The following is a 13,433-nucleotide window of genomic DNA, read 5'->3' as shown; positions in this document are numbered from 1 at the left end:
AAGGAGGACCCGATCCCATTAGACCTATAGTGTGATTTATGACTGAGCAGGATCAGCTCTGAGACCTTACCTAGACTCTCAACACTCAGCCTAATTAAATGCCATTGTCTCTGAATGGTAAATATTGTCCCCTTGTCCGCCACTAAAGCTTTATTGTGCAGAACCAGACTGCTCGGAGTCAGGCAACAAAGACAGCGTTGCTACTGGTTTGCTAAAGGAAATGGGGAAAGTGATTTTTTTTTTTTAGAAAGGGATAGAATGGACAAAATGCGAAAAGAGAGTATTAGAGGCTGGTTGGCGTATGAATACTGATGTGGTTGTTTTGTTAGAAGACGTTTCGGTAATCCGTGCCAATTAAATAAATAAAAAATGCCCCAGAAGGATACAATTTTCATTGCTTTACATAAGCAATTTTGTTGAATTACAGCATTGCCATCCACTAGTGTAAATGACTCAATTAACACTACTTGTTTATTACCAAAAAAAACAGTTGAAGACTCTAGGGAAGATATTAAGATCTCATTTACAGTACATTCTTTTCTTTCATGTATAACATTTGTGTAGACATCTTATATTTCAGATGTTTTTTTCATATTCAGTTTGTTAAGTGTGGAATATGTTAGTCAAGGACATTAAACTAGTCAATAGTAAATTATTTCACAGATCTTCATATATTAGCACCATAGTGGAACAGATGGTAAAAGAGATTATGTACTGTTTGACCTTTACGGGTAGATGTAGTTGGTTAGTTTCTTACTTCCTGTCACTGGATTTGCACAAGTCAATAATAAACGTGGGTTCTGCTCTCCCCAGTATTGTTGCATGACACTTAGGGGGATATCTCTCGGAATGTTTCAACTATGTCCGATCTACTGTCTCCATCACTAACACGACCTTGTTACCTCTGAGTTTTACTGGCCTCAACCCATGCATGTCAGAGTTGACCCCCCTTAACTTTTTTTTAAATTTTTATTTTACTTTTTATAAACCAATGACATTAAAGCATATATGTATATGTATATATATATCATGGCTATTATATATATTCGTACATATATCAACCGTTCTAATATTATCTGTACTGCCACGTAACTCTAGCTACCCCTGTTATTTTCGGGTTTTGTTTTCTTTTGATTAACTTTATTCTAATTATATTACTTACTAAAACAAATAATACGACCTCACTCCTTACCTTGCTACTAAAAAAAAAGAAAATAAAAGGAAAAAATAAGAGAGTGGGGGGGGAACGGCTTTTCATTTTCTAGGTGACTAGAAGAGTGTTGCCTACAGGAGGCTGTGTGAGCCATCCATCACAACTACACCTGAGTGGGAGTGGAAGCAAACCACAAGGGGAAAAGCTAGCCTACGGAATAGCAAAACAAAGAACCAGCCTGAGACTATTGTTATTCCAGCCAGTTATGGGTTTCATAACTACTGTAAATTACTCAATCAATCAAACTCCAGTAGGTGTATGTTCAGAGTCACTTTGCCATTAGTGGCAATGTGTATTTATACCTGTTAGAGTAAGGGAAGGGATATGTCGGGTGTTTTCGTTAGCTACTGGCACCTGCTTGTTATTAGCACACGCACACACATGGATTGAGATTGAAATCATGGGATTTTATATAGCTCTTAGATTGAACAAATTGAATGTTACATTTGCCTTTCTATTCACCGTTGACAGTGGAAGCCTTTTTCCCCTCACTTAGATTTTCCAGTTCTTTAAAACCCTCTCCATATTCTGTTGACTACATACATTTGTGATTGCTACATTGGGTTTGGTCCCTCATCGTACATGACCATTTTCTTTTTTTTGTTGAATCATGCACCCTGTTTGCATGTGTGTTTTTTTTTCTGGCTAGCGTCATAGACATCTGCATCCTAACCCGAAAGTTGACTTCGCTGCTCTAGCCCAGCCCGTGCCAGTAAGCACGCGTGTCTAGATGGGTGTTCTTTCCTTTGGCATTCTTGTCCTAATGTCATCCTTAACCTCATAGCCTTTTCCTTTGCCATTTTGTCTGGTGTAGAAGTGGTGCCCTCTGCCATTCTGTTTGGGTTTCTCTTTTCCCATTGCCGCCTCCTCTCAAAGTGTTTTTTTTTTTGTTTGTCGTGGTTTTGGTTTGATTGTTGTGTCCCGTTGGTTCATGTTTGTTTTTGTCTGATGGACTTCTCCTTTAATATTCCATGTTGTCACCCAGGCATTCAGTGCATGGCTCATGTCCACCTTATTAGCTTGGATGGAATCATTTTGTTTCTTCTCAACCAAAACAAGCCCTTGTCACAAAAATATCACGCATTCAGTCCGAAAATCTGATCTGGTTGGACAAATCAAATTGCAGAGGACTTTAAAGACTCCTCCTAATTATTTTACTACTACTACTACTACTACTACTACTACTACTACTACTAAAACAATTTGTTACTAATACTACTGTATGAATCAAACCTTTGTTGTAACTGTACTAACAACCATTTTTGTGTCTGACTCTCCCTTACTTACTAAAGCACTAACCGTTCACCCTCCAACCCCACTCCTTAACTGCCCAACACACAACTAAAACTCCCCTCCATCCTTTACTGAGACTCAGGAATGGTCTCAAAATAGTTCCCCCTGCCTCTCCTCTGCCCCCGTGCGCTCCCTTCACGTCCACCGGCCCCCATCCCTCCTCTCACTAACCCAGGGTTCATAGAGTAATTGAAGGCATCAGTTGGATGAGCCCTCGGACCTAAAGGCTTCATGTTGATGGCTGAAGACTTCAGGATTAGGATCTTTCTCACTGAGTTCAGTCACTGCTAGTTGTCCAGTCCAGCTGCCAGTCACCTGTAAGGGGATCACTTGCTGAATAGACCCCCTCTCTCTGCTCAGACTGCCCACCCTCCTTCGAGCCGGCTAAGGGCGAGGGGTCAAACGGGGCGTTCATGGAACGTGTAGCTGTCGTGTGCGTTCACAGACCAATGAAAAACCTTTTCTTTGGATGATGTATTTGAGAAGCATTTCATTTGCCCTGCATTTGACTAATACTGTGCTGTATGTGAAATGTGCATTCAACGCTGATAACTAACTTTGCTTGAAAAATTGTAAATGTGGACTTTATGATGTTTGCCTCCTCAAACAGTTAAAAACTCTTCTGAAGGTAAGTAGTAAGAAATGATTTGCTAAAAGACCTGCACTTCCATCAGGTAAGGGATTTACTGTCAAGGTAAGATTGTCAACTTGTCTGCATGCTAAACCAAAAACACATTTACAATGTTGTCCTCAGTGAAGGAACTGTTAAAAGTGGTTAGCTACCTGAAGTGGTTAGAAACTTGTGTTGCCCCACCACCAAACAGTGTGTAGCAGACAAGCACCAGTAGTGACTTCAGAAAAAGTTAGGCGTCAGAGCACTAAGGTGAAAGTAAAGGTGAACAAAACAACTCCCCGCTGCCTCTGAGAAAATAAAGTCACATGATTACTTACTTTAAACATGGGTGGCTCATAGAGCTCTATATCCATTTGATATTGGGTGTGCATGTGTTTACAGGAACATTTAGCTTGTGCACTCTATGGTTCTGACACCTTCCATACCGGGAATACAGAGGCTAAGCTGTCGGGCCAAGAATGCTTTGGTACAGCCGCCCAGTCCCACTATCCAAGAGAGCCTGCATGGCTTCACTTCGATGCACTTTCCTATGCACGTATGCAGTCCCCCTCTTGAATTTCCAGGATTTGTTCTAGACTAGTGTTACGTTCAGAAGCCAGCGCTATGCCAGACCATAGGAAATCAATGTAGGCAGTAGAGGAGCCACTTAGGGTGCTTCACCTGGTCTTCTCTCTGACACCGTGTGTGTGTGTGTGTGTGTGTGTGTGTGTGTGTGTGTGTGTGTGTGTGTGTGTGTGTGTGTGTGTGTGTGTGTGTGTGTGTGTGTGTGTGTGTGTGTGTGTGTGGGTGGGTGGGTATTGTGTGTTTGCAATAATGTGTTTGTGTATGTTATAGCTCCTTGTCCAGGCAGGCCCCTGATGCTGTCATGATGAGAGGGTATCCAGTAGAAGGAGAACTCTCTGGCGGTGGTTTCGGTGTCACAGAGCCCAGCACGGTCAATGAGCCAGTGACACGCTCAGCCAAGCACACCACAGGCCGCGCTATTAGAGCACAACGCTGAACTGCACTCCAGAGGTCTCCCATAGCCAGCCAAACAACAGGGCTGTAAATGTAATATCCCGAAGTTGGAATAGACTAAGCTAGAGATCTGCAGTGTCGAGTTACCTCTTGGTTTACTAGTCCAGTAACTCACGGCATGTGGTTCACTGACCCATCTGGTCCAAATCAATGGGTGCTTTTTCCATACAGCCACGCCGTCTATCGCCAGAGAATGGGGTTAATGAAAAATAAATGAGGTGTTAGGCAGTATGCCTTTTCCTTTGTCTCTTCACTTGGCAACAGGATGAGGGTTTGAATGAGACTGTACGGTTTACCAATAGCAGGTCACGTTGTGACCTTGTGGCAGAGCCAATCCCTGCTCTGGCCCTATGAGTGTAAACAGCTCCTATCAGAGCTTTAGCAGGGATGAGAGGGACACACACACCACACAGCAGAGATCACACCCTCCTAGCTCCAGTGCTTTGGAGGGATTTGAGTTGGCTGTGTCCTGTAATGAGGGTTAGGAATAGGAGCTTTCTCTCTCTCTTTCTCTGTCTCTCTGTCTCTCTCTTTCTCTGTCTCTCTGTCTGTTTGTGTGTGCATGCTTGCCAGAAAGGGGTTTGTACCCAATTCTCAGCTAGATAGTGGACTAAGATTAATGTAATCATCTACCTCTATGTAGCTTCCTACTCTCACTAAATGACTTTATTGCTGGGCTACACTATATGACAAAACTGATTATACCATAGTTTCATAAAATATAAGGATGTTTTTTGGACTCTCAATGTGATATAATGTACAGTAAGATATTGCTTTCTTGGAATAAATGTCACGTAAAACAGCCGCACATGGCGCCAATTGCCGGGTTTGAAACGGCGCTAACAAATGGATCGGACAGCACTTTGTCAACCGAACGATGACCTCACTAGGCCATTTCCATGCCCGTTTGGAATGCCACACAAGTCAGCGCGTCAATGCCCCGATCAAAAGACCCTGTGTATCAACAGAGCTAGGATTTCAGTCTCCCTCTTTCCTTTTGATTCTCAGGCTAGATGCTTGCGAAGCTGGAGCCGCGTGCCTTGTTTTACAAGGGGAATTGAAATTGTGTAATGGGAATCAATTACACAGCGATAAGTCTATTGTCGGATTCAATGGAACGGCGGGTTGTGGCGTTAACTATAGTGTTATTGCGGAGGCTAAATATAGGATATCCGGTTCCGAGGGGCACAGTTTAGTTTGGCATGAGAAGGAATGCGCTGTCAAAGCATGTTTTTTATAACGTAAATAAAAGAGCCACAGAAATGACCCTGGTTCCAGTACATACAGTATGATGTAATTATATCGAGGCTTGACAAGGTGATCCATTTCTCTCCATGCGTGTTACTTTTGGTCCAGTGACAACAAGATGGAAGCTGTTACCAACAGCGGGTGACATTTTGCCGCATCCTCTGCAACCCAGGATCAAATCACAAATTCATAGCTGGATGACATATTTATCTGTCTTGTCGAGCTTCCAGGGTGGAAAGGCATTTGTCCCAGCCCAGCACGCACACACACACATATTGCGCTGATCGTCAAATTTGACGGCAATGGCAGTTGAATAGTTAAGGGCATGTTGAAACAAAGGTTGAAACGAAGGTGGAAACAAAGGTTGAAATGAAGGTTGCCAACCACTGTCTCATATCATGCTCCATGCAGTAACCGCATAGTTGTGGATGTGTCCTGTTTATACCTGCTTACCCAGAGTCCTTCAGTCCTTTTTCTGCAAGCCAACCAGTTTCATTTCTTTGACATTGTTAGGTAAATAAATGCGCTGGCTGAAAGCAGGCAATTTCCCCTTCGTCACAAAGCTCAGGATACTCCCTTTCATGATAACTCCTGGATCCATTTCCAATGTCTTCTGCTCTATAATCAGTCAACATAGAAGTTAACACAGTTTAAGATAACTTACACGGAACATTGCACCACTCCAAGAGGGTGTATAATTCACTTTGGCTAGTCTAATTTAGATGTACAATCGCAAAAGACGCAATAGCATTGCTTTTAGAAGGAAACGTCCTGTGTAAAAGCAAGTACGCCGTCAACTAAACGCAGTACCTATGTGGGTGGGAGGATCAGAGTATATTTCCTTACTCGATTACCCTATAGCGACCCACTCCATTCCGCCCATTTTAAGAATGCACAAAGTGCATTTTCTGCTTTTACAAAATTCATTGGTAGAAGAGCAACGGATTCCAGCTGATGGGTGCAGCTCTGTGAAAATGGCTTCACTGGTTCTGCTTTGTCCTCAATGGACACTTTCTATGTTCCAGCATTAGGGAAGCTGGAACATACAGTATGTACTCACAGATGACAGAATGTTCCTTTTTAAAAGAAGCTGGATTGGTTCACTGACTGTCTACCTAAAGTATAATGGATTGTCATTGGCTAGAATCTGGATCCAATCCTTTCAAGTTGACAGAGAGGAAAGCGGTAGAGAAAGAGACAATAAAACCCGTCAGAAAGCTCCTACGTTTCTCTCGTCCTGAGCCCATTGATTTCATCCCAGTGTAATCTTGGTTGTGTTTAACTTGTCGTCACTGTTGCCTTGAAACATCCTGACAACCTGTCTCGTGCCGTGCCAGGTGTTACCTCTAAAGCATGTCCCTAAGCCTCCAATATTAAGGCTTGAAGCCCATAAGGTGTTGCAGCCATTAAGACATTATTCAGTTCACCCGTGATATACAGTATAAAGAAGCTTTACCATGTAATGCTGCCATCAGCACAAAAGCCTTGGGCCTTGTTCAAGGTAAAGTGGAGTGTTAGCCACCCTAATTGTACGTTTGGCAGCACTTTCAGAAGTTGAGCTGACATTGACTGGCGGCGCCATTCGTCTAATGGGCTTGTTTTATTCTTGTTTAAAACTTAAATATGATTCATCCGAAACAAGATTTTACATGAAGTACAACAAAGACTCCTATGATGACTTTCATTATTGGTAGTCAGCTCACAGTCTACCCTTTCAAAGATTGAAATCGTGTTTGCATGTGTGTTTTCATGTGAGGCATGTGTGTGTTGAGAGATTCAGAGAGAGAGAGAGAGAGAGTCAGAGAGAAGGAGAGAGAGAGAGAGAGGGTCAGAGAGAGAGAGAAGGGGTCAGAGGGTCAGAGAGAGAAGGAGTCAGTGGGTCAGAGAGAGAGAGAGAGAGAGAGGGTCAGAGAGAGAGAGAAGGGGTCAGTGGGTCAGAGAGAGGAGTCAGTGGGTCAGAGAGAGAGAGAGAGAAGGAGTCAGTGGGTCAGAGAGAGAGAGAGGAGTTAGTGGGTCAGAGAGAGAGAGAGAAGGGGTCAGAGGGTCAGAGAGAGGAGTCAGTGGGTCAGAGAGAGAGAGAAGGAGTCAGTGGGTCAGAGAGAGAGAGAGAGAGAAGGAGTCAGTGGGTCAGAGAGAGAGAGAGAGAAGGAGTCAGTGGGTCAGAGAGAGAGAGAGAAGGAGTCAGTGGGTCAGAGAGAGAGAGAGAGAGAGAGAGAGAGAGAGAGAAGGAGTCAGTGGGTCAGAGAGAGAGAGAGAAGGAGTCAGTGGGTCAGAGAGAGAGAGAGAAGGAGTCAGTGGGTCAGAGAGAGAAGGAGTCAGTGGGTCAGAGAGAGAAGGAGTCAGTGGGTCAGAGAGAGAGAGAAGGAGTCAGTGGGTCAGAGAGAGAAGGAGTCAGTGGGTCAGAGAGAGAGAGAGAAGGAGTTAGTGGGTCAGAGAGAGAGAGAGCGAAGGAGTCAGTGGGTCAGAGAGAGAACGAGTCAGTGGGTCAGAGAGAGAGAGAGAGGGAGTCAGAGGGTCAGAGAGAGAAGGAGTCAGTGGGTCAGCGAGAGAAGGAGTCAGAGGGTCAGAGATTGAAATAGTGAGAGAGAGTCAGAGAGAGAAGGAGTCAGAGATTGAGAGAGAGAGAGAGAGAGAAGGAGTGAGAGAGAGGAGTCAGAGAGAGAGAGAGAGAGAGGTAGAGAGGAGTCAGAGGGTCAGAGATAGAGGGAGTCAGAGGGTCAGAGAGATAAGGAGTCAGTGGGTCAGAGAGAGAAGAGTCAGAGGGTCAGAGAGAGAAGGAGTCAGTGGGTCAGAGAGAGAAGAGTCAGAGGGTCAGAGATTGAAATAGTGAGAGAGAGAGTCAGAGATTGAGAGAGAGAGAGAGAGAGAGAAGGAGTGAGAGAGGAGTCAGAGAGAGATAGAGAGAGAGAGATAGAGAGGAGTCAGATATTGAGATAGTGAGAGAGGAGTCAGAGAGAGAGAAGGAGACAGGAATTAGGATAGTGAGAGAGAAGGAGTCAGAGGGTCAGAGATTGAGATAGTGAGAGAGAAGGAGTCAGAGGGTCAGAGAGAGAGATAGTGAGAGAGAAGGTCAGAGAGAGGGATAGTGAGAGAGAGGGTCAGAGAGAGAAGGGGTCAGAGGGTCAGAGAGAGAAGGGGTCAGAGGGTCAGAGAGAGAGAGGGAGTCAGAGGGTCAGAGAGAGAGAGGGAGTCAGTGGGTCAGAGATTGAAATAGTGAGAGAGAGAGTCAGAGAGAGAAGGAGTCAGAGGTTGAGATAGTCAGAGAGATAAGGAGTGAGAGATAGGAGTCAGAGAGAGAGAGATAGAGAGGAGTCAGATATTGAGATAGTGAGAGAGGAGTCAGAGAGAGAGAAGGAGACAGGAATTAGGATAGTGAGAGAGAAGGAGTCAGAGGGTCAGAGATTAAGATAGTGAGAGAGAAGGAGTTAGAGATTGAGATAGTGAGAGAGAGGGTCAGAGAGAGAGAAGGAGACAGAGATTGAGATAGTGAGAGAGAAGGAGTTAGAGATTGAGATAGTAAAAGAGAGGGTCAGAGAGAGAGAAGGAGACAGAGATTGAGATAGTGAGAGAGAGGGTCAGAGAGAGAGAAGGAGGCATAGATTGAGAGTGAGAGAGGGTCAGAGAGAGAGAAGGAGAAAGACATTGAGATAGTGAGAGAGAGGGTCAGAGAGAGAGAAGGAGACAGAGATTGAGATAGTGAGAGAGAGAAGGAGACAGAGATTGAGATAGTGAGAGAGAGAGAGGGTCAGAGAGAGAGAATGAGACAGAGATTGGGATAGTGAGAGAGAGGGTCAGAGAGAGAGAGAACCAGTGGTGATTCCAGATTGTGATGGTGACAATGTTGAATGTTCCATCTCTTTTTAGGTCAGGCAAAGAGAGGGGCTGACTGCACTGTACGGGAAAGAGCTGTTTAGTTCCATAGGCAGCATTTCTTACAACACAATCCTTCCAAGTGTTTGAGTAATGTGTTGGAAATACAAGAACAAAAAAAAACAAGAGCAATAGTATTTGAAAGTTGGATTATTGATCAAATAAAACCAAAAAGCTTGAAGTCAAATGTGTTATACAGTTTAGGCAGACATTGCGGGGCTGTGGTTTCTCCAGTTTCCTCAGCCTACTGTCTGGTTCATGGGCATCTGAGGTAACTAGGGACTTTGAACCAGCGGCGAGCTGTGATGTTATCATCTCCATTTAGTCTCAGGCTAGTGAAGGATGACGGCCAGTGGAAGATGACGCAACCACCAGCAACATCATTCCAGACAATACTATTCAGTGGGGCTGAAGACTGAGGCCATACCTACTAGAGTGCTGTAGCGTAGCACTCCCAATACCCTCTAGACATTCCCTAGACGTAATATCTGATTATTAGCCATGGTGCTAGTTTTGGTCATTGGACATTTGATTATTTAATTCCATGGAAAGCGTAATATTGTTCAGACTTTGGCAAAAGCCAGATCACGTGATTCAAATCATTCTCTTTCGCCTGGACAAATGGAGATAACCAAATTTGAACAATTACCAGCATAATAAGTGTAGGTAAATTGCCAGGATGGTGACACTTAGTTGAATGGAGACTACAGTGAAACTACTTATTGTTACTATTTCTTGCATTGATGTGTGTCAATGGGGGATCTGAGAGGCTCGGAAATACTCAAGGGCAGGCAGAACGGAGGGAGGTAGGGAGAGAAAGAGAGAGAGAGAGAGAGAGAGAGAGAGGGATGTGGCCCCCAAAAAACAGTGCTAATCTCCCATTTCCCCTCTTTCAGCGGGAATCCTCACAGGTGGCTGGCAGCTGGCTGACACTCCCTCCATTAATGGCCCGCTAATGATGTTAACTACTGGACCCAGTGCCAGGCTAGCGTAGCGCTGCACCGCTAACCACCACACAGCTAAACACACAAGGCCCACTGCCAACTGTGACTTAACTGCTGCAGTTGGTTTCTTATTCTGTCACGGAAAGGGGTTCAAGTAGAGTTCCGTGGATTGCCCCCGATTTGATGGACTCTAGCCGCCAAGAAGAGGTTGTGTTATGAGTGAGTGGATCGAGAACCACAAAGCAATGGATCCCCGGTTTCTGATTAGCGTGTGTTGCGATCACTTGTACTTGGAGTCACTTGGGCCAGCCGTGGCTGCTTCTCGAAAGACTTATAGTCGCTAGATGCGGTAACGTTGACCTTCCTCCCTCCCCCTTCGGTCTCTCCCCCCACCCCCCACAGGACCCCTCCGCCTCCAGAGAAGTGGCCCTCAGGCAAACATATCGACAGCCCTGCCCCCCCCCCCCAGGATGACCAGGGATGTGCCCACCTCCGCCTCCACCACCACCTCTTCCACGTCTCCTATAAGCACAACCTAAACTGGCCTCTATCTATTTTCCTCAAGTAGTGACAGCAGACATAAAAATGGGTTGCCCTGTTTTGAGGGAAGTACGTCAAAAAACGAAAACAGTCACACACACACACAAAAAAAGGAATAGCAGAGTGCTTAGCTGGGGACGAGACCTTTGGAGTGCAGTTGTTGTCAGGGTTGTTTTCAGGACCTCAAAAGACCAAGGTACCATGGTTACGGCACTGTTTTCACTTTTGACTCAGGCATATTTGTATAGGTCTTTTATGAGGTCTTGCTGAAATTAGAATGAATGTTCATAGAGTTTTAGCTTTGTTGGTATTCACAGTTTGGTACTCAACTAGTCTGTTGTTGACTGTGATTAGGGAATCTTTTTATTATAAAGCAGTCAATCGTCAGTTGCCAAGGTTGATTCATGTATACGAAGCAGTTTCAAGTATTTGACAGGTGAATGAATCAATGCTGAAGAAATATTTTGACCAACAATGTTCTACAGAACACAATGTACTGTGAGTTGGTAGAAAATGGAGGACGTTTGTAACTATCAACAGAACAGATTTCAATAGATAATCAAAATACAGGTACAGTATTAAGAGAAAATAATTGCCTGTTTTCTACCCCCTCCAAACAGCCCAAATATCACTAGATTGGATAATAGTAAGGCCCACACTACCCATATAGCGAATATGAACTATTTGCACTGTGGAATGTAATGTTATTCACAGTAACCCAGAGCATGGTTGTTGATTTGTGTGTGGTACAGTGTGTGGGCCAACAGATGTCATATTAAAGATTGGAGAGGATCGTAGCGACCCTAGCCAGGACTATTAGTATAATTACAATATAAATTGGTGTTGGACTGTAAAATCCAATCCAAATGAAGTCACTTGGCAAGACACTGCTCTGTTTCCATACAATCCACGGGCAAACACTGTCACAATGTTCTCTGATCACAAAACGGAAATGATCAGAGAAGACTTTGATCGTCAACATTACTCCCTGGTTAGATTAAAACTCAATTATAAAGAGCACATCTAATATACCCCTGGTACACAAAACATTAGCAAAAATGACAGACTGGCCAGGTGAACCCAAGTGAAAACTATGATCCCTTACTGATGCCACTTGTTAAATCCACTTCAGTGTCGATGGAGGGGAGAAGACCGGTTAAAGAGGGATTTTTAAGCCTTGAGACAATTGAGACATGGATTGTGTATGTGTGCCGTTCAGAGGGTGAATGGGAAAGACAAAAGACTGAAGTCCCTTTGAACAGGTATGGTAGTATACTCCGTGTATGAGTCCGTTACAAGACAAATTGGTTCTTTTTTTATATATTCGCACTGCATAGGAACTTCAATTGGACAGATTTCATATCTGATTTTCTTTCCCACCCTGAGTAAGTCAGAGGCCTGGTATTACATGATAAAGAGTCCCCCTCTCATCTCAACTCTGCTATAATCAAATTAAGGTCAACTCGGTGACTCTGCACTGAAGTATACTCTAGTGTCTCTGCAATACTAATGAATAGACCCAGGACTTAACATTCTGTAGAGAGAGGGAATGAATATGTCTTTGCGCCTGGCACCTTTCTGGCAAAAGCTGACAATCTTCCTCCAGAGGGCTTGAGGAAGCCTTTAAAAACAGACGGTTGATGCCTTTTACATTCCATGAAAGGAAAACAAAGGCTTTTTTCTCAGTTGGTGCTATCTCCCCTCCATCAGACTCCTGGCGGTGTACATTTGATTCCGTCTGTCAGTTTCCGCTCCGTCAGTGATCAAAGATGCCGCTCGCTCCCGTAACCTCGCACAAAAAACACGACTTTTGGTATTTAAATATTAAAATAAAGTTATTTTCATCCCCCGACTCTCTTGATTGAGGTTCTGTTCGACTGGAACACAGACTGAATAGTCAAGCATTGAGGTTTGTCAGTTGTTTGACTCTGCAAGGTCATATTGTCAGTTGTCTAGTTTGTTAAGTGGTCAAATAATATGCAATTCATCCTTCCACGAAGTAGTCTTACCCTTGAGACCTTATTAGAGAGTGAAAACAGCATCGTCCCAGTGGTTAACCCTAGCAACTGCACTCGTGAGCGACTCCCCTCTGAGCTGCGCCCACACGACCAATCGTTAACGAGTAACGCCACACCGTAGGGGACAGCCCCGCCTACCGCCAGTGTTTAATCCAACTTCTTCCTTTCCTTTCCCCTCCTCCACTCCTCTACTCTTTCTCTCTCTTTTTTGTTGTTGTTGTCTCGCTCCATCTGTCTATCCCTCTCTACCTACCTGTCTCTGTTGGGCCGTGCCCGTACCAGGTGACTATATCAGTGGATGGTATTCTGACCACTACTGGTTATACCCAGGAGGACTATACCATGTTGGGCTCAGATGACTTCTTCTACATTGGGGGGAGTCCCAATACTGCAGACCTGCCCGGATCACCCGTCAGCAACAACTTCATGGGCTGCCTTAAAGATGTGAGTGTCTCTGGTTCAGTACTGGCATCACGGGGGGAATCACACACACACACACACACGCCCCAGGAGTCTGCTGAAGGGAGGACGGCTCATAATAGTCCTTCCGTCACCAGTAAGGTAACCACCGGCTGCCTATGATGCACACACACACACACACACACACACACACACACGCACACGCACACGCACACGCACACACACACACACACACA

At 44.5% G+C, this 13,433-nt stretch overlaps 1 protein-coding gene across 6 annotated transcripts in view; it reads left to right on the top strand.

Moving 5' to 3' along the window:
- Positions 1–13,433, top strand: part of LOC110531840 (neurexin-2) — a 1,034,463-nt gene that overhangs the window by 465,613 nt on the left and 555,417 nt on the right. For all 6 annotated transcript variants that reach the window (XM_036987703.1, XM_036987707.1, XM_036987704.1 and 3 more), the window contains one exon: positions 13,060–13,221. In XM_036987703.1, coding sequence (XP_036843598.1) covers positions 13,060–13,221 — 162 coding nt within the window. The remainder of the gene's footprint in view (positions 1–13,059; positions 13,222–13,433) is intronic.

Source organism: Oncorhynchus mykiss, chromosome 9 (genome assembly GCF_013265735.2).
Source record: "Oncorhynchus mykiss isolate Arlee chromosome 9, USDA_OmykA_1.1, whole genome shotgun sequence".
In the NCBI taxonomy this organism is placed as follows: domain Eukaryota; kingdom Metazoa; phylum Chordata; class Actinopteri; order Salmoniformes; family Salmonidae; genus Oncorhynchus; species Oncorhynchus mykiss.
Note: the sequence above shows the minus strand (reverse complement) of the source record. Positions and strands in the feature narration are given on the sequence as shown.